This window comes from Enhydra lutris, unplaced genomic scaffold (genome assembly GCF_002288905.1).
Source record: "Enhydra lutris kenyoni isolate GAN:26980312 unplaced genomic scaffold, ASM228890v2 scaffoldscaffold28, whole genome shotgun sequence".
NCBI lineage: Eukaryota > Metazoa > Chordata > Mammalia > Carnivora > Mustelidae > Enhydra > Enhydra lutris.
Window position 1 is genome coordinate 528,156 of NW_019154112.1, and position 20,206 is coordinate 548,361.

The 20,206-nt window shown below is 43.4% G+C and overlaps 1 protein-coding gene across 1 annotated transcript; it reads left to right on the top strand.

The window, feature by feature from the left end:
• Positions 1-9,369: 9,369 nt before the first annotated feature.
• LOC111152408 (protein EGT2-like) lies at positions 9,370-12,112 on the top strand. Its single transcript, XM_022510932.1, is given in 3 exon segments — positions 9,370-9,492; positions 9,494-9,566; positions 10,848-12,112. Coding segments are annotated over 3 exon segments (1,461 nt in total).
• The last annotated feature ends 8,094 nt before the right edge of the window (positions 12,113-20,206 follow it).

Sequence of the window (20,206 nt, forward strand, 5' to 3'; positions counted from 1 at the left end):
TCCTGCCCCTGCCCAGCGCAGAAGATACTATAAAGACTTTCTTTGAAAGATAAAGAAGGGACATTCTATGGAGGAAGCCCAAGGAGCCAGCTACTGGCATCTCCACTCTGCAGCCCCAGGTCTTCCTTATTGATGGTTTTCTTCAGATTAAGGACCCATTCTTTGGAGATGCAAACTCCCAGCACTCCAGCCTCGGATCTCCACCTCTTCTCTCTCAAGACCCTCCATTTTTTTTTCTTTTTCTTATAGGCCTTAGTCTTATCTGGGACACAGGACCCCTCCTCTCTTGGCTTCAAAGGCAGATTATCTCAAGATGAAGAGAAAAATATTTTCCTTTGCATGCTGGCTGTTTCACCTTCTTCTACTTTTAGGAAATAGTGAGTAATTTTGTTTAAAAAAGGATATTCTTGGAGTTTGAGTACAGTTTGGGGAAATTTTTGACAACTCCTGGGATGCACACTCTTAGTTCCCATTTTCCAAAAAGAGGTAAGGACTCTATTCTCTCCAATTCAACCCAGAATTTATTCTCCATTCTGTTCCCAATAGCAGCTCTTCTGCCCAGAAGCCTGACCTATTTCCTCTATTATAAATCACCCTCAAATGGCGATGCATTAGAGTTGACAGAGCTCTTAAAGTTAACGTCTACCCACACTAGGCAGGGATCCATCTCCAATATCTATGACAGCAGTCACGAAGCCTCTAATTGAACATGTCAGGAAAATGCTATTCCATACTTGCATAGCTGTAATTTTTTCTAGAATTTGCTCCACCATAGCTTTGGCTTTTGTTTTATGCCCTTGAATAAAACAAAATAAATCTAGTCCCTCTCCACAAGCCAGGTTTTCATCTCAATTTCTCACTTAGTTTCTCCCTTAACTCTAACCCTAACCCTAATTAGAGGCATTAACATAAGGTTTTTGGATTCTTCCCCCAAATCTAAATTTGCAATCCTTACAGTAATCCAGACAACACTGGAAAAAAAAATGAATATAGAATACATGAATAGGGTGAGGAGAAGAACATCTAAATCCCTGTAGAAGAACAGGGCCATAGATGAGGCATTGCACATATAGGCATATGGGAGACCAAGTTGTTATTGGGATGGAAAATCAGGACACAGAAAGTAGTCATGAGATAGAGGAGAAAGGCATGGCCTCACAGTAACTCTAACTCACTAACAAGGAGGTTTAACTCCTTTCCTGAATCCTAGGGTATCTTATATAATTGAGCTACACTAGCTAGTTCTTTGCTAGACTAAGTAACAAGGCCTTTTGGAATCCCTTCACAGGTGGTTCCCAAACACTCATATGCATAAAAATTACCTGTAGTAGTAAAAATTCCCATTACTGTCCCTTCCCAAAATGATTCCCTTTGATTATCTTTCTCCTAGAAAAAATGTTCAATTCTATTTTGAGATAGCTCAATATATATTCACGGTCCTATTAACTTCCTCTTTTATATTCCTTATCTGGAGAGTATCATGAATAGTTGGAGGAGGAATAATACCATCCTCCTATGACCCAGATCATGTGACTCCCCCATATCTAGGATGTGGAATAATATATGAGCTAAGGACTGGATCTGTGTCAGATGACCTTAGATCCCTGTTCTGGGGCATCTGGCTGGCTCAGTCAGTTATAGCATGTGACTCTTGATCTTAGGGTTGTGAGTTCAAGCCCCATGTTGGGGATGGAACTTACTTAAAATGAATGAATGGATCCCTGTTCCATGATCTGCTAGCTATTTTAACCCCAGACTAATTGCTTAACATCTCTAAACCTTAATTTCCCCCTCTACAAATGTGAGTAATAACTATTTCATGGAAGTATTATAAGGATTTGAAATCCTAATTCATGTGTGGCACCTAGCACAACATTTAGACACAATGCATAGTGACCACTCAATAAATTATAGCTATTAAAATTATCTTATTATTAGTTATAGTTACAAAATAAAAGTTTCTGGGGCACCTGGGTGGCTCAGTGGGTTAAAGCCTCTGCCTTCTGCTCAGGTCATGATCCCAGGGTCCTGGGATCGAGCCCCACATCGGGCTCTCTGCTCTGCAGGGAGTCTGCTTCCTCCTCTCTCTCTCTCTGCCTGCCTCTCTGCCTACTTGTGATCTCTGTCTGTCAAATTAAAAAATAAATAAATAAATAAAATTAAAAATAAAAGTTTCTTAAGGAACTAACAAGTCATCCTTTCTTAATATGTTGGAACTTCCAATGTTAACACTACTGTTACCCACCCCGTATCAACTACACTATCCAGTGAGACCATGACAACCGCAAACCCCAGAAAAACCCCACCATCCAGCAGAACCATCACAACCACCCACTCTGGTACAACCCCACCATCCACTGGGATGACAGTCACAACTACCCAACCCAGTACAACCCCACTATTCAGTGGCACGACTGTCACAACTACCCTCTCTGGAAAAAACCCACCATCCGGTGGGACAACCCTCACAACCACCCAACCTGGAACAACCCCCTCATCAACTGGGGCAACCATCACAAACACCCATCCTGGAACAACCCCACCATTCAGCAGGACCATCAAAACCAGCCACCCTGGCACCACTTCACCATTGAGTGGGATGACTATAACAACCACTCATCCTGAAACAACCCCACCATCCAGTGGGGTGACCACCATAATCACTCCAGAACAACCCCACCATTCACTGGGATGACTGTCACAACCACCCACCCCAGAAAAACCACACCATCCAGTGGGATGACCATCACAACCACCCATCCTGGCACAACCTCACTATCTAGTGGGATGACCATCATAGCCACCCACCCTGGAACAATCCCACCATTCACTGGGATGACCTTCATAACCACCAACCTTGGAACAACTCCACCATCCAGTGGGATGACCATCACAACCACCCATCCCAGCACAACCCCACCATCTACTGGGATGACTGTCACAACCACCCACCCTGGCACAACTCCACCATCCAGTGGGACAGTTGTCAAAACCACCCACCCCAGAACAACCCCATCATCCAGTGGGATGACTGTCTTTACCACCCATCCTGGAAAAACCTCACCATCCTGTGGGACAACCATCACAACCATCCACCCCAGAACAACTGCACCATCCAGTGGGATGACCATCATAACCACCCATCTTGGCACAACCCCACTATCCAGTGGGACAACTGTAACAACCCCCCATCCTGGAACAACTCCACCACAGTGGGATGGCTGTTACAACCACCCACCAGAACAACTCTACCATCCAGTGGGATGGCTGTCACAAGCACCCCCCAGAACAACTCCACCATCCAGTGGGATGACTGTCACAACCACCCACTCTAGAACAACCCCACCATCCACTGGGATGACTATCACTATCCACTGGAACTAATTAATGGCTATGTATCACAGACACAAGCACTGCCCCTCCATGGAACGAAGACAAACCTAACAGATACTTCAGGCCATGTGAAATTGCTCTAATCACTTTAGTCTCTGTTGCAAAGGCTGTGATTCTCTTCACTGAGATCCTCTTCCATCTTGTAAGTGCCTGATGTACAGGAAACTCTTTTTCTTAGAAAAAGAGAGCAGGAAAGTGAGGAAGGAAACAGTAGAGACAGCAGGGTCACTGTAGGGATAATAAGGAATGAGAAATCAGGAGTTACATAACAAGGCCCAGAAATAGCAGGTTAGAACCAGCAAGATAGATGGTCAGAAAAGCAATGAATTATTCAGAGGAAATTGATGACTAGAAAATGGGATACAAAAAAGGCAATGGGAAGGAGGAGTGCTGTCAGGGAAGGTGGATGTTTGGGACTGGAGAATACTGGAAGAGAGGGCATAACTCAAATGATTCATCCTTTTGTTTTCTAGAGAAACTTTCTGGGCCTAAGAAACCTCTTCAACACAGATCTCTACCACCTCCATGGTTCCAACCTTGGTATACACCTCACAGCTATTATGGACTCCACAACAGGTCTGTGATTGAGTCCAGAGGAGACTACTCTCCCCCTGCAATCATGGAGCTAACTGTGAGACACAAGCGGCCCCGAGTAGCCCTGAAGGCAGAAGCATCACCTCAGGGGGAGGGAGGGAGATGACCTGGATGACTGGAGGCATGAGCGTCCCCCACAAGACCCCAGGCTGCTCCTCCCAGCTCTTACCATTCTCCCTTTCCCTGGTTTTTCCAGACCATAAAAAGGAAGGTGTATTGGGGCACCTGGGTGGTTCAGTGGGTTAAAGCCTTCGGCTCAGGTCATGATCCTGGGATCCTGGGATCAAGCCCCTCATCCGGCTCTCTGCTCAGCGGGGAGCCTGCTTCCCCCCCCCCTCTCTGCCTGCCTCTCTGCCTACCTGTGATCTCCATCTGTCAAATAAATAAATAAACTCTTAAAAAAACAAAAAAACTAGGGCACCTGGGTGGCTCAGTGGGTTAAGCCGCTGCCTTCGGCTCAGGTCATGATCTCAGGTCCTGGGATCGAGTCCCGCATCGGGCTCTCTGCTCAGCAGGGAGCCTGCTTCCCTCTCTCTCTCTCTCTGCCTGCCTCTCTGCCTACTTGTGATCTATCTCTGTTAAATAAATAAATAAAATATTAAAAAAAAAAAAACTAATAACCTTAAAAAAAAAAGAAGGTGTATCTATGACTGAATTATTTATTTAAATAAATGTGTCTAATACATGTGGGAGCCAGACTTTATGTGTTAGTGTTTATATATTGCTGTGAATAGAGGTTCCTTGTATTCCAAAGACCCCTCTTTCCTGTATCCTCTCAGCTCTCATCCCTACAGTGACATCCAGGGACTTTATATCTGTCCCATTTTCCTTCCTGTCCCCATTCCCTTGAGGTCTCTGGGCTGATGGAAGAATTGAATCAGGAAGATGGGGGAAGGTGGGTGCTGGACTTCACAGATTTGTGTTGCATAATGAAAAAAATGGATGGAGCTTAGAGCATGAAGGGGTGAGGGTGCTGTAAGGTAGAGAAGGACTTAACAGTTAATGGGGCTACCCATAGGCATGGCCACATTCACTGGCCATTCATGTCTGCCCTGGGCTTGGACCAACTGAAAAGACAGGTGTGACCTGCCACCTTTCTCTCCTGTGGGCTCCCAGCCCCCAGAGGGGTACCAGGCAAGGAAACCATGCTTCCAGTTTCTGCAAGGGCAGGCCCAGCCTTCCCTGCCAGGAACTGGGAACTCAGTAGCCTATGCAAAACCAGACCTCAGAGCAGGGACACAACACCCATGTGTCAGCACCAGGCTCTTGCTGAAGGCCACAGCCTTACAAGGCTTCTGGTGCAACTTGCTCCTCACACACATTCCACTAACCCTTTCTGGCTACAAAATGAATCATTACCCTTAACTTAACCCTGCTAAGTCTCTTCAGCTTTTATGGTTCTTAAAGTCTGAATCTTTGCCAGAGCCTTCTTGATAGGACCAGAGCAATTTATGTACATTTTATAACACTGTTAAAGGGGAACTTTCATGGTACAGTGGGCTAAGCATCTGACTCTCACTTTCAGCTCAGGTCATAATCTCAGGGTTGTGAGATCAAGCCCCACGTCAGGCTTTGTGTTCAGCCTACTTGAGTGTCTATGTCCCTCTCCCTCTGCCCTTCTCACTCGTGTACTCTATCTCTCCCCTAAACAAATAAATCTCTCTTTTTTAAGATTTTATTTATTTATTTGACAAGCAGAAATCACAAGTAGGCAGAGAGGTGGGCAGAGATAGAGAGAGAGGTGGAAGCAGGCTCCCTGCCCAGCAGAGAGCCCGATGCAGGGCTCGATCCGGGATCATGACCTGAGCCGAAGGCAGAGGCTTTAACCCACTGAGCCACCCAGGTGCTCCTAAACAAATAAATCTTTAAAAAATAGTTTTAAAAGGCTGTATTGAAGCCAAATGCAAAATAATACATACTGTACAATTCCATATGTATAAAATTCAAAAATAAACAAAACTAATCTATAGTGACAGAGATTAGATCACTGATTTCCCATGTGCATAAGCATTTTTAAGAAAAGGAAAATTCAGTGATAGAAATGTTTTATATCTTGGCTGGTCTTTCAGTTACACAGGTTAATATATCTATCAAAGCTTATCTAACTAAATACTTAAAATCTGTGCATTTCACAGTCTGTAAATTTTTTCCAAACAAAACTATATGATAGGGTTTTTTTCAACCACATAATAATTTAATATTAGGGGCGCCTGAGTGGCTCAGTGGGTTAAAGCCTCTGCCTTCAGCTCAGGTCATGATCTCAGGGTCCTGGGATCGAGCCCCGCGTCGGGCTCTCTGCTCATCAGGGAGCCTGCTTCCCTTCCTCTCTCTCTGCCTGTCTCTCTGCCTACTTGTGATCTCTGTCTGTCAAATAAATAAATAAAACCTTTAAAAAATAGCTTAATATTATACAATTTTAAAAATAGATTATACTATATAATCTTTAATAAACTGTACTATAAAGCTTTATTATATAATAGTTTTATACTTGAAGGTAGTAGTCAGTGATCTCCACTTCAGTTTTAATAGCTCCCAGTCTTTTGTCTTAAAATAATTATCACATTTCTCATTCATTTCTTCATTCATTCATTCACCATATTTACTGAGCACCTGCCGGGTGCCAGGTCTGGAGAAGTTGGGGAGACAAGGATGAATGTGTAGGTCACAATTCGGTAAGGGAGAAGGACTTGCAGACAGATAAGTTTAGGCCAAATTATCAAGGACTACTAACTAAAGCAGCCCAGGAAAAAACATATACGGCTGGCCAAGGGAGGAGGAGCTGACTCACACAGAAGATGACTATGACTTGGATCATAAGGACGTGGCAGGCATTTACAAGGAGGAAAAAGGGAAACGTCAGGCAAGCAAGCACCTCGTGCAAGATGAGGTGTGACACCGCCAGCAAATAATCAAAAGAGCTGTGGGACCAGACAGGACAGCACAGGGAAATAAATGAATCCAGAGGGTTAACTGTGTCGTTTTAGATGTCACATCAAGGAAGTGAGATTGCCTTCAAGAGGAAGTCAACAGATTGCTTTAACGTGTTGTGGGATTAAACATTTTTTCCAAGCAAGAACACTCTGCCTGTGTGAGTAGAAAATAGAGGCCGGAATCCAGTAGGGATTGGAAGTCTAGGGCTCTTGTAATATTCCAGGAAAGAAACAAATCCAAGACCACAAAAACATAGAAATGGGAATCAAGAAATGGGATTTCAAGAGGTTTCTGCCTACCAGCTTTTTTAAAAATAATTTTTTTAATAAACATACAATGTATTATTAGCTCCAGGGGTACAGGTCTGTGAATCGCCAGGTTTACACACTTCACAGCACTCACCATAGCACATACCCTCCTCGATGTCCATAACCCCACCACCCTCTCCCTACTTCCCTCCCCCCAGCAACCCTCAGTTTGTTTTGTGAGATTAAGAGTCTCTTATGGTTTATCTCCCTTCCGATCCCATCTTGTTTCATTTATTCTTTTCCTACCCCCCAAACCCCCCCATGTTGCATCTCCACTTCCTCATATCAGGGAGATCATATGATAGTTGTCTTTCTCCGATTGACTTATTTCTGCCTAGCAGCTTTTTAAAAAAATTCCCTACTCTACAACCCATGGTCAATCCCAAAGCATTCCCAATGGTCATTTTAAGCAACAAAATAAACGGTGACAGTGCTGGACCATAACTCACAAAACACAATAAATACCTATGAGTTCATAATGATATAAACAAATAACCAAATAAATAAACTGGGGAGAAGACACATGTTTACCCTATAGAAGAACTCCAGTGAATTAATATGGAAGGAATGAGGGATACTATTACGACCCCAGGGTAACAACTGCTGCAGGAGAGATGTACCAATGGATACCAAAATTAGTCGCTGAAAGTCTAAGCAAAAATAGAGTTTTTGTGGGGTGCCTGGCTGGCTGAGTTGGTAGAGCATGTGACTCAACCTTGGGGTCATGAGTTTGAGCCCCACGATGAGCATAAAGACTAGTAAAAAAAATTAGACTATCAAAACATCTCCCCCCTAATTACAATGGGAAAAGTAGTAAATTTACAGTGGAGAATCCTGTCAGACACCTCCTTAGCAGAGTGGTCAATGTTAACATCACCAGAAATAAGTCACATTGATATCATGAGCTTCCTGATACAGGGCCCGGAGAAGGACACAGCATCTCTGTGGTATACTTCCCAATAATATATAACCCCAATTTAATCATAAGAAATCAAATGAATGATCAGAAATCAGACAAACTAAAGTTGTGGGATGTTTGATAAAATGTGTGACTAGCGCTCTTCAAAAGTGTTATCATTGGGTGCCTGGGTGGCACAGTCAGTTAAGCGTCCCACTCTTGGTTTTGACTCAGGTCATGATGTCAGGGTCATGAGATTGAGGCCCATGTTCAGGCTCCACATTCAGTGTGGAGTCTTCTTAAGCTTCTCCTTCTTCCTCACTCCCCACTCCCTCAGGCATGTGCATGCTCTCTCTCTCTTTAAAATAAATAAATATTAAAACCAAAAACAAAGATGTCATCATGAAAAACAAAGAAAGTGAGAAACTGTCATAGATTTCAGGAGCCTATGGAGACCTGATGAGTATGTGCCATGGGGAATCCTGAATGCAGGTGAGAGAAGGAAGGAATATGGGCATTCTCACTCCAGGCCTGACAGAACCTCTGGAGATGAGCTAGTTTCATCTAGTAATTGAGAAAATCTTGGTAGCACTCAAATAGTAGGAACAAGGAAATAAATTTGTGGGCGGCAGATAAGACAATGAAAAGGATTTGGATGATGATTGAGAAAAGAGAGTAGTTTTCAGATATTGAGATTAGGCGTTTATGTCCCCTCATCAATGCCACTCTTTTCTGTTAAGGACAAAGGTGTTCTACACCTTCTGACATGTAGCTCTCCTGTCACCATGCACTAGTCCCCAAGCAGACCTGGCTTAAACACTCGTTGCCTCCCCCCCACCTTATCACTACCACCTGTGGACAAGAAGCCCTCTCTGAGCACAGAGACATTGTGTGGAGACCAGCTCTCACCCAGGGTTCCACACCAAAAAGTGATGCCACTCATGCTAATAAGCTTTGATATCCTGTTACTGTTCAAATCTGGGCTCTGGGCCCTGTTTGCACCTGTAAGATTTCTCTTCCACCCTGCCACTCCACTCTATTAGAGACTTTTTCCCTTGATTGACAGAGAGTAATGGGGCAGCCTGCTCCTCCCTGCAAGAAGGAAGACAGGGAGTCCTGGATTCCCTAGGCAGCAGTATATATAAATTCCACAGCCACTGCAGGCTTAAGAAGAAAAGAGATATAGTAGAGGGAAGGAGGGAGGAAAAAGCACCCTGGCTTCCAGCCCATGTGAATTCTCTTGAGATGAAAAGAAGAAACTGCTCTGCCACATCCCTTCTCCTGCTACTCCTTCTACTTGGGGGTTCAGAATTGGGTGAGTGAATTAACTTTGGAGAATATGAAAAGCTCCTCAGGGCCTTCAGAAATGGGGGTTGGGATCTATGGAGAAAAATCATCCTAGGACTCAGGCAGGGCCAGTCTTAAGCAAAGCTACGGAATAAGTGAATGAACTTTGAGAAGTTCCGGACCCTGCTATCTGCCCCCAACCTTCTGTCACAGGGAAGCAGGGTTCCCAGGGTCCTGTTCATTCTCTTTTTCACACCCTCTTTTTTTTTTTTTAAGATGTTATTTACTTATTTGACAGAGAGAGGGACAGCAAGAGAGGGAACACAAGTAGGGGAAGTGGAAGAGGGAGAAGTAGGCTTTCCACTGAGCAGGGAGCCCGATGTGGAGCTCGATCCCAGGACCCTGGGATCACGACCCAAGCTGAAGGCAGATGCTTAATGACTGAGCCAACCAGGCGCTCCATCTCACACCATTTTTAAGGAAATGATCTGCTTTTGATCATTTATACTTTATTTAAGTTTTCCTATTTTAATTCTACTAAATAGTTAATCCTATTAAATTTAATCCCATTAAATCCTATTTAATTCTTAATTTAAGAATTTTAATTCTTAAAAATAAAAGATGTGAGCTTTATTAGAGAATTTTGGGAATCAGCAGCAGAGAAGAAGAAATTCTTTTGGACAGAGGACCCAAAATTCCAAAATTTATGCCATGTAAGCTGCATTTATTCATATGAATAAATACTCCCAGGCCTGATGCCCTGCAGGTGGGGGCAGTGGGAGGTGCAGAGGCTTCATGTCTTCCTTCTACTTATGCCCCTGTCAATCTCAATCAGCTCACACAATCCGTCATGAGTCATGCTACCCCCAAACCAACTTGAATCTCACCTGCTTCCAATCCTGCCACTTCAGCTTCAGAACAGAACCAGGAACTGTCTCATTCTAAATCATATACTAAGCCATGACCTGAACTTAGTCTCTAATATGAATCACATCTCCTGCCTCATTTGTTTACCCCAGACATAACTAGATGAGGGGCAACACATACAAACATGGAGTAAGAACATCCAATCTGCTGAACTACTAACTCTGAGGATGGGAGTGGGAGGGGGGTATGATGCGGAGAAAGAATCAGGCTTAGTGTTCCACAGAAAGAGACCAGAACTGCAGAAAGCAAAACCAAAGGCTGGAAAACAGACATTCTAAGGTTATGGCTTAGCTCTGGATACTGCATATTGTAGAGCCAAGGGATTCCTTGTGGAATATGTTTTATCAGATTAAACCTAAAAAACCAGATGACCCTTAACTTAAATAAGTCCAACCATATTTTATGGGGAGACCGGCCATATAAAAGGGAAGGATAACTACTGAAACTATTAAGTAGAGCAGATGATAGGCTATCAAAGATCCACATTAAAAGAGATTATTTTTGAGTAGGAACAAGCCAAAATGTTTCCACTAATAACGCACTGAGCAGCCCTGATGACTCACAGACAAGAGAAAAATATACCAGTGATAACCTGAGCCTAAGCTCCACTGAGGACTACACTAGTGAACCCCTTATGACCTCTGAGGACTACACCTCTGCAGATGGGGGGACCACCGAGGACTACACCACTGCAGACGCGGGGACCACCGAGGACTATACTACTGCAGACGCGGGGACCACCGAGGACTATACTACTGCAGACGTGGGGACCACCAAGGACTACACCACTGCAGACGTGGGGACCACCGAGGACTACACCACTGCAGAGGACTACACCACTGCAGATGTGGGGACCACTGAGGACTACACTACTGCAGACCTGGGGACCACCGAGGACTATAGCACTGCAGATGTAGGGACCACTGAGGACTACACCACTGCAGACCCAGGGACCACCGAGGACTATACCACAGCAGATCTGGGGACCACCGAGGACTACACTACTGCAGGCATGGGGACTACCGAGGACTACACCACTGCCAATGTGGGGACCACCGAGGACTACACCACTGCAGAGGACTACACCATTGCAGAGGACTACACCACTGAAGATCTGGGGACCACCGAGGACTACACCACTACAGACCCAGGGACTACCGAGGACTATACCACTGCAGACGTGGGGACCACCGAGGACTACACCACTGCCAACGTGGGGACCACCAAGGACTACATTACTGCAGACATGGGAAACACAGAGGACTATACCATGGCCAACCCGGGGACCACGGAGGACCATACCACTGCAGACGTGGGGAACACCGAGGACTATCCCACTGCAGACCCAGGGACCACAGAGGACCATACCACTGCAGACATGGGGACCACTGAGGCCCATACCACTGCGGACCCGGGGACCACCGAGGACTATACCACTGTGGACCCGGAGACCACAGAAGACCATACAACTGCAGATCTGGGGACCACCAGGGACCATACCACTGCAGACCTGGGGACCACCAATGACCATACCACTGTAGAGGTGGGGACCACTGAGGACTCTTTTACTGCAGACCCGGGGACCACCAAACACTACACCAGTAAACATCCAGACACTCGCCCTGAGGGAACAGATTCAGTAACCTCAGTGAAACCCACTAGGCGGCTGACACCTATCGGAATCATCCTCATCTCCCTGGCCGCCACCACAGTGGCAGTTTCCCTCTTTGTTGGACTTGGCTTCTTTGTGGTGAGTATTGGCCCAGGAATGTGAAGGTCATTATAGGAAAAAGGGTATCTGAGGAAGAGGATGTGGGCATGAGGAGTTGAGGCATGATAAATTGTCAGAGGTGAGGAAACCTACATAAAGCTTTGGAAAGACAGAGGGAGATAGATGGGGAGAAAGGAGAGGAGCAAGAAGCATAAAAAATGAGGACAGAACTAAGGAAGAGAGTACGGTGTTAGAGATAGAGGGGGACATAAAGAAAGAGGGAAGGGGAAGAGAGTATGGAGGAAGATAAAGCAGACAGAAAAAGGAAAATAAAAGCACAAATACAGTAAGGCATGGTGAGAGCTAGAAAAAGGCATAAACCATTATGTATAAATAGATATAAAAATTTGGAAATTTTCATAAAAATATAAGAAATTGGTGGTAAGGGACGCCTGGGTGGCTCAGTGGGTTGGGCCGCTGCCTTCGGCTCGGGTCATGATCCCAGCGTCCTGGGATCGAGTCCCACATCGGGCTCCTTGCTCAGCAGGGAGCCTGCTTCTCCCTCTGCCTCTGCCTGCCACTCTATCTGCTTGTGCTCTCTCTCTCTCTCTGACAAATAAATAAATAAAATCTTTAAAAAAAAAAAAAAAGAAAGAAATTGGTGGTAAGAGGAAAGGATGAAATAGAAACATTTTGAATGGCCCACTCATCTCAAAAACGATGTTATTTTGTTTTGATTACCACCCACTCTGAAATTCTGCAGGAGATTTTTTAAAATCAGGTTTGAGTAGATTTTTATGAGCATGGCTACTCTATATTGGAGAGACAATTGGTGAGAGCTCTCACAGCGGGGCTCTAGGTATGTTTTGTCCTCTGAGGGGGCCCCATTGTTTCTACAAGAGAAGATAAAGACTCTATGCCAGCCTTGTTGCTTGCTCGTATTGACTTTTGGTCTAAGACCTAAGCCTTCAAGGTCTGACTTCTGCTGGATAGGGAAGGGCTGGTCCTTTTTGGCCATCCTGACCTAAGAATTAAGTTCCCATTGAAATCTTAACAAGTGGCAGCTTACATGAGGAGCTAGCTCACGCAGGTCATTAAGCCTCATTAAGTCTTTTGGTCATTGATGCTACTGTGCACTGACCTCTGCCCCAAGAGGCAAACCCATAGCTTGGGATCAATTTGTAAGTGTGATGTAAGCCGAAAAGAATGCATTATTCAGTTGGGGTGTTCATGTTTAATTCCACCAGAATCACACTATGAAACTAGAACATTCTGATGTCACACTATGAAACTAGAACATTCTGATGAATGTCTGACAAGAGGAAAACGAGAATAATAGCCTCTATAAGTACTTGATACACATGTGAGTCACACTGAGTATTTACTGGTAGAGGGAGGACCCTCTTGACTTCACTGTTACACGAACAAGTGGATTTCTAATTATGTGGACCACTATGAAAATTCAGACACTCTTGCACCAGGTTGGTGGATAGTTTCTGCCCTCCAACCCAGGCCTCTAAGAGCTGATACAGAGCAGTCACTAGCGATGGCACCTTCTTAACTTCTTATAAAGACTAAAAACAAGAGATGGTTCAAAGGACTCAGAGTACAGGGAGTAAGAGGAAAATTTGTATTCTCAAACTTGCTAATTGTTATAAACATTTAACCAAAAAATGTTTAAAAGATAAGAATTATCTATATTTCCGGGGCGCCTGGGTGGCTCAGTGGGTTAAAGCCTCTGCCTTCGGCTCAGGTCATGATCCCAGGGTCCTGTGATCGAGCCCCGCATCGGGCTTTCTGCTCAGCAGGGAGCCTGCTTCCTCCTGTCTCTCTGCCTGCTTCTCTACCTACTTGGGATCTCTGTCTGTCCAATAAATAAATAAAATATTAAAAAAAAAGAATTATCTATATTTTCATCTTACCCTCTAATTCCATTTATCAAAGTAGTTTTATTTTCCCTATGTGACTTCAAATTTTTTGGAAATTATGTACCTCTACAGGTAAGTGTCAAGCTCTAAAGAAAATGGCAACCTAGGAAGGAGTCATAGAGCTGGGAATAGGAGCTTGGTAACTCACCACAAGAGAGGAACTCTCCTAAAACTAAACCACTTTTTTCTCCTCTAGAAAAATTGCTTCCTGCAGCCATTAAATCCACCCACCAGCGTTATCTATTTTCCCCATGCCATGGACTGGAGTGCACCATGAAGCGGATTCCGGCAGTAACTATAATGGGTTCTAGAGCAAATTAGACTGCCATCAGTCTCTGCAAAACCATGAAGCATGATAGGCGTCCTCAGACCTCCACTCTTTTCCCCCATTCCCAACCCCTGAGAAAGGGCTTTAGATGAGAAACTTAGCTGGCTCTAGGAATAAGCACATCAGGGACACCCAGAAGGTTGCCAGTCTGCTCTGAGTATCCCCTAATTCTGTCTGGCCATAGTTGCTTCCTCAGGAAAATTGCCTTAACCTATCTACCAGGTTTAGTCATGAAAACTATTTGAGGGAGACAGACACAACTCAGGTATAAGAGATACTCATTAATTCTGATCAAAGAAATAAAGTAAATGTTTGTGTCTTTCTGTGTAGGTCTCATATCTAAATTCATTCATTTAACAAAATGATGGAGTGCCCAACATGGGGCAAACACTCTAACCATTTCTGTCTGCCAAATCTGAATCTGTGTACTTGAAGAATATAGCTTTCTGGTCTCTCAAGAGTACTACTCCCAAGTCCTCTCCACACCCAGGCCAAAGGATTATGTTTATAAGATGTAGCTAATTGGTCATTCAACAAATATCCAGTGAGCACCTACAGTAGGGACAGGCCACTGTAGCAAATAACTGAGTTTCATCTCTGCCATAGTGCGACATGAAGGGCAAAGTCTGATCCGACCTCTGACTTGGTAGAATATCTATGCCTATATGAGTCACTCAGGAAAGAATTTCTTTCATGAAAAAGCCTAGAAATGATGCTTAAGATGACTAAGACTACAGACAAGGCCCAAGTATCAAAGATAACAGCTCCCTGAGGAGTTTAGGACAAAAAGCAAAGAGTAAAGATATTTGAAGATGGTTGATTGTTTGTTGCCCACCCAGCCACTATTGCCAGCATCACTGCAACCTTTTCATAATGGAATTATAGTGTTATGGTCTAGAATCAGAAACATAGAGTAAATTACTATACTCTAGCTTAAGTCTGTTTCCAAAATTCACATAATGGCTATTATTCAAGTGTTGTCACTACAATTTGAGTAAGACACAAATTGTTTACTAGATAATGCTCAACACAGACAGGTACACTGACGATTTTTAAGAGATGACCATAGATATGTTTGGTCTATCAGTGTACTAGGGCACCAAGAAGCTAAAAGACTCAGAGATTCATCACCAGCTAGCTCAGTACTGTTGGAGCAAGTTCCCTAACTTCTCAGAGCCTCTTCCAATCTTTAACATAAAAAAACTTATTTAATAAATAATTATGTGTTACTTATTCAGTCATTTCTGAAAATGTTAAGACAGTCCTTGTTCTGGGGGGCCTGGGTGGCTTAGCTGTTAAGCAGCTGCCTTTGGCTCAGATCATGATTCCTGGAATCAAGCCCCACATCAGGCTCCCTGCTCAGCAGGAAGCCTGCTTTTCCCTCTCCCACTCCCCCTGCTTGTGTTTCCTCTCTCACTGTGTCTCTCTGTCAAATAAATAAAATCTTAAAAAAAAAAAAAAGACAGTCCTCATTCTATTCTTGTTAGTCTATGACAATTGTAAAGTCTGATCGTGCTTATTAATTTTATGTTGGTTTTACATCGGTCATAATAGGATCCAGAAAATGCTTACATTATGAGGATTTTAAAAATTACCACCTAAAGAAAACATATGTGGCAGAAATACGTATTTGCTTTCCAAATTCCATTCTTTGTTTCATACTTGGGGAACCCAAGTTTGTGTTGGGTGGCAATGTTCCCATTTCCCAGTGTCCATCGCAGCCAAGTGTGGAGATGAGATATGGTTCTGGCCAATGAAATGCAGGCAGAAGCCTCTGGGGCCATGTTCCCCTTAAAATGAAATGGCAGAGTGTGACCAGGAGAAAACACTTCACCCCTTCAGCCTTCACTCTTCTTTCCACCTGAAGTATAAGTATGAGACCTAGAGATGCAGCAAGCATACTGAGACCAAGAGGAGACACATGAGAAGGTGAAGGCTGTAATGCTGAGAATGGAGTAAAGAAATCATTTGGGTCCCAGGTGGTGCTGCTGTGGCCTCGTTGCTGCTCCAGACCCTTCATATATGAGACGAGTAATGTTCCGCAGCTTAGTTAGATGGCATTCTGTAATTCCAGCCAAATGGGATCCTAACTGGTATGACATGCTTTTAAAATATCATAAAGAACATGTGGACTACCATGGCCCCCATTTCAGGAAACACCACAGTAGGTCCTTTCTAGGCTAAGTGCTAAAGCATATTATACTCATTATGACACTTATGATTTATTGTATGTATCTATGCATGCCATCTCTTTAGATATACAGCTTGTCCCTTCATGTGAGTCCAGCCCCACTCAGCTAATCCTCCTGTTTTCTTTATAAAGTCCAGTGTTGAGAAGAATTCTTTAGGTATTGTTTAGGAGTGGTACCAAATCCAGATGACCCCAACTGGCACATGCTGTTACTATGCTGCCCAGATTAAGAAGACCAGGCAAGCACACACCTTACAGAATTGTGCCTGAACAGGATTTGTGCCTGGTTTGGCAAGTCACTCCTCATAAAAGTGTGTGTGAATGCACATTCTGGTCCCATCACCTGTCTTTGCAAACAAGAATACTTGTGAAGTTATCCAGCAATAGTGACTCAACATCCCCCCTACAGAAGTATTGTTTGATAACTTAGTGAACACATAATTGTTTTTTAAATGTAGTCATGACCACTCCTGTGATTTACCTACAAGTCCTCTCTGTAGTCTCTCTATATTTATTTCTTTTATGGAACTGATCACAAGCTGAACTTATCTTTACTTGTGTTTTAATTTATTTATCCCCTCTCTATCTCCTTTCACTAGAATCTTAGTTCTTTGAGAATAAGGGTCTTGAGAGCAATACATGGAAAGATTAAGCATTCAGTAATCACTGTGCTTCATTAATCCTAAAATGCACATTTCCCCCCATTGCATATAGTTTAAAATGGAGTTTAAAATGGAAAAGTGTCTTACCATCGATGGCATGTCATAGTTTAGTTGGTGGCACTTTTTCTTTCTTAGTGGGACATGTGGTGCATATTGAATTCAGTATCATCCTAGATTTGATGATTTATTTTGGAATAAATAAATGAAAGTATACTTTCTTTTGGTGTTATTTCTTCAGTTTTCACCTTGTTTGGAAACAAATTAAAATTCCTTTATAAGCATCTAGTATGTGCTGGGAATTCTTTTGAGAACAAAGATGGCAGACTAACAGATGTGAACAACATAACCCTTGCCTCAAAGAAAAGAAAATCAACAAATTGTTGGGAAGGCAAACAGGTATAGCCACTCTAGAAAACAGTATGGAGTTTCTTCAAAAAGTTAATACTACATCAGAAGCTAATGATGTTCTGTATGGTGACTAACATAACATAATAAAAAAAAGTTTGGGGGGAGGAGTCAAGATGACAGAGAAGTAGCAGGCTGAGATGACATCAGGTAGCAGGAGATCAGCTATCTAGCTTATCAAACCATTCCAAACACCTACAAATCCAACAGGAGATTGAAGAGAAGAAGAGCAGAAATTCTAGAAACAGAAAATCAACCACTTTCTGAAAGGAGGAGAAGTGAATCCAAAGCGATGGGAAAATAGACCACGGCGGGAGGGGCTGGCTCCCAGCAAGCAGTGGAGCAACAGAGCACAAAATCAGAACTTTTAACAGTCTGCTCCACAGAAAGACATCACTCCACAGGCTAAACTGGGGTGAAGCCCACGTGGGAACAGCGTGGTCTCAGGTCCCGCAGGGTCACAGAAGGGTCAGGGGTGTCTGAGTGTTGCAGAGCACGCAGGTATTAGAGCAGGGAAGCTGGCTACAGAGACAGAGCTGAGGAGTGAGCTCACAACTCGGGGTTACCTTATCATGATCCATGGCACAGGCCACTGCTCTGTGAGCAAGGACCCCACAAGATCCAGGGAGACACCCCTGGAAGAGTTCAGGGATCTGCAGGGCTCAGAGACTCCAGGTGGGGCTGTGTGCCAGAGACAGAGATGCTTGGTCACAGGCTGGGTAAGCTTGGAGCGCAGCCGGAGGCCAGAGAGACAGGAGTGATTGAGCGCTTTTCTCTGAGGGTTCACTGAGGAGTGGGGCCCTGAGCTCTCGGCTCCTCTGGGCCGGAGACTGGGAGCTGCCATTTTCATTCCCGTCCTCCGGAACTCTACGGAAAGCGTTCAGGGAACAAAAGCCCCCGAAAGCTAACCTTAGCAGATTACTTAGCCTGACCCCTGGTAAGGGCGGGGCAATTCCGCCTCGGGCAAAGACACTTGAGAATCACTACAACAGGCCCCTCCCCAAGAAGATCAGCAAGAAATCCATCCATGACCAAGTTCACTTACTAAGGAGAAGAGCAGAATTCCAGAGGAGGAGAAAGCAAAGCACGGAATTCATGGCTTTCTCCCCATGATTCTTTAGTCTTGCAAAGTTAATTATTTTTAAACTTATTTTTTCTTCGCTAATTTTTTTTAACTTTTACCCTTTCCTCTTTTAACGTTTTTTTTTAAAGATTTTATTTATTTATTTGACAGACAAAGATCACAAGTAGGCAGAAAGGCAGGCAGAGAGAGGGGGGAAGCAGGCTCCCTGCTGAGCAGAGAGACCGATGCGGAACTCGATCTCAGGACCCTGAGATCATGACCTGAGCCGAAGGCAGAGGCTTAACCCACTGAGCCACCCAGGTGCCCCTCTTTTAACGTTTTTTAACTAGTTTATCTTAACACCTTTCAAAAAAAATATTTTTTGAACCTTCATTATTATAGTCGTATTTTATCCTTCTTGTATCTAACTTTATTTTTTGTATACACATGGGTTTTTTCTCCTAAAAAAATGTGGGATACAACTTCTTCTAATAGATCAAAATATACCCTAAATCTAGCACAGGGCTTTGCTCTAGTCTCCAGTCTGAGCAAATTCTCTCCACTTTCTTTTTCGTTATTCTCCCAACCAACTTATTTTATCAACTCCCTTTTTGGAAATTAAAAATTTTTTTTCATCTTTATAGTCATATTCCATTCCTTCATTGTGTTTAGCCTTATATATGTTTTTCATTCTTTAAAATTTTGGGAGGTAGTTTCTTCTAAGAGACCAAAATACTCCCCAAATTAAGTGGGTGACCCTGTTTTATTCACCAGTCTAATATATGTATTTCTTCTTTTTTATATTTTTTCTTTTTTTATTTAAAAAAATTTTTTTCTGAACTTATTTTTACCCCATTTCTCCCCCCCCCCATGATTTGGGTCTCTTCTGATTTGGATAAAGCATATTTTACTGGGGCCATTGCCACCCTTTTAGTATTTTATTTGCTCCTTCATATATTCTTATCTGGAGAAAATAACAAGGCATAAAAACTCACCACACACACACACAAAAAGTACAAGAGGCAGTACCGAAGACCGGGGACCTAATCAATATGGACATTGGTAATATGTCAGCTCTAGAGTTCAGAATGACGATTCTCAAGGTGCTAGCCAGGCTCGAAAAAGGCATGGAAGATATTAGAGAAACCTATCTGGAGAAATAAAAGCCCTTTCTGGGGAAACAAAAGAACCAAAATCTAACCAAGTTGAAATAAAAAAAGCTATCAATGAGGTGCAATAAAAAATGGAGGTTCTTACTGTTAGGATAAATGAGGCAGAAGAGAGAATTAGTGATATAGAAGACCAAATGACAAAGAATAGAGAAGCTGAGCAAAAGAGAGACAATCAACTACTGGACCATGAGGGGAGAATCAGAGAGATAAGTGATACCATAAGATGAAACAACATTAGAATAATTGGGATTCCAGAAGAAGAAGAAAGAGAGAGGAGAGCAGAAGGTATATTGGAGAGAATTATTGTAGAGAATTTCCCTCATATGGCAAAGGGAAAAAGCATCAAAATCCAGGAGACACAGAGAACCCCCCTCAAAATCAATAAGAATAGGTCCACGCCCGTCATCT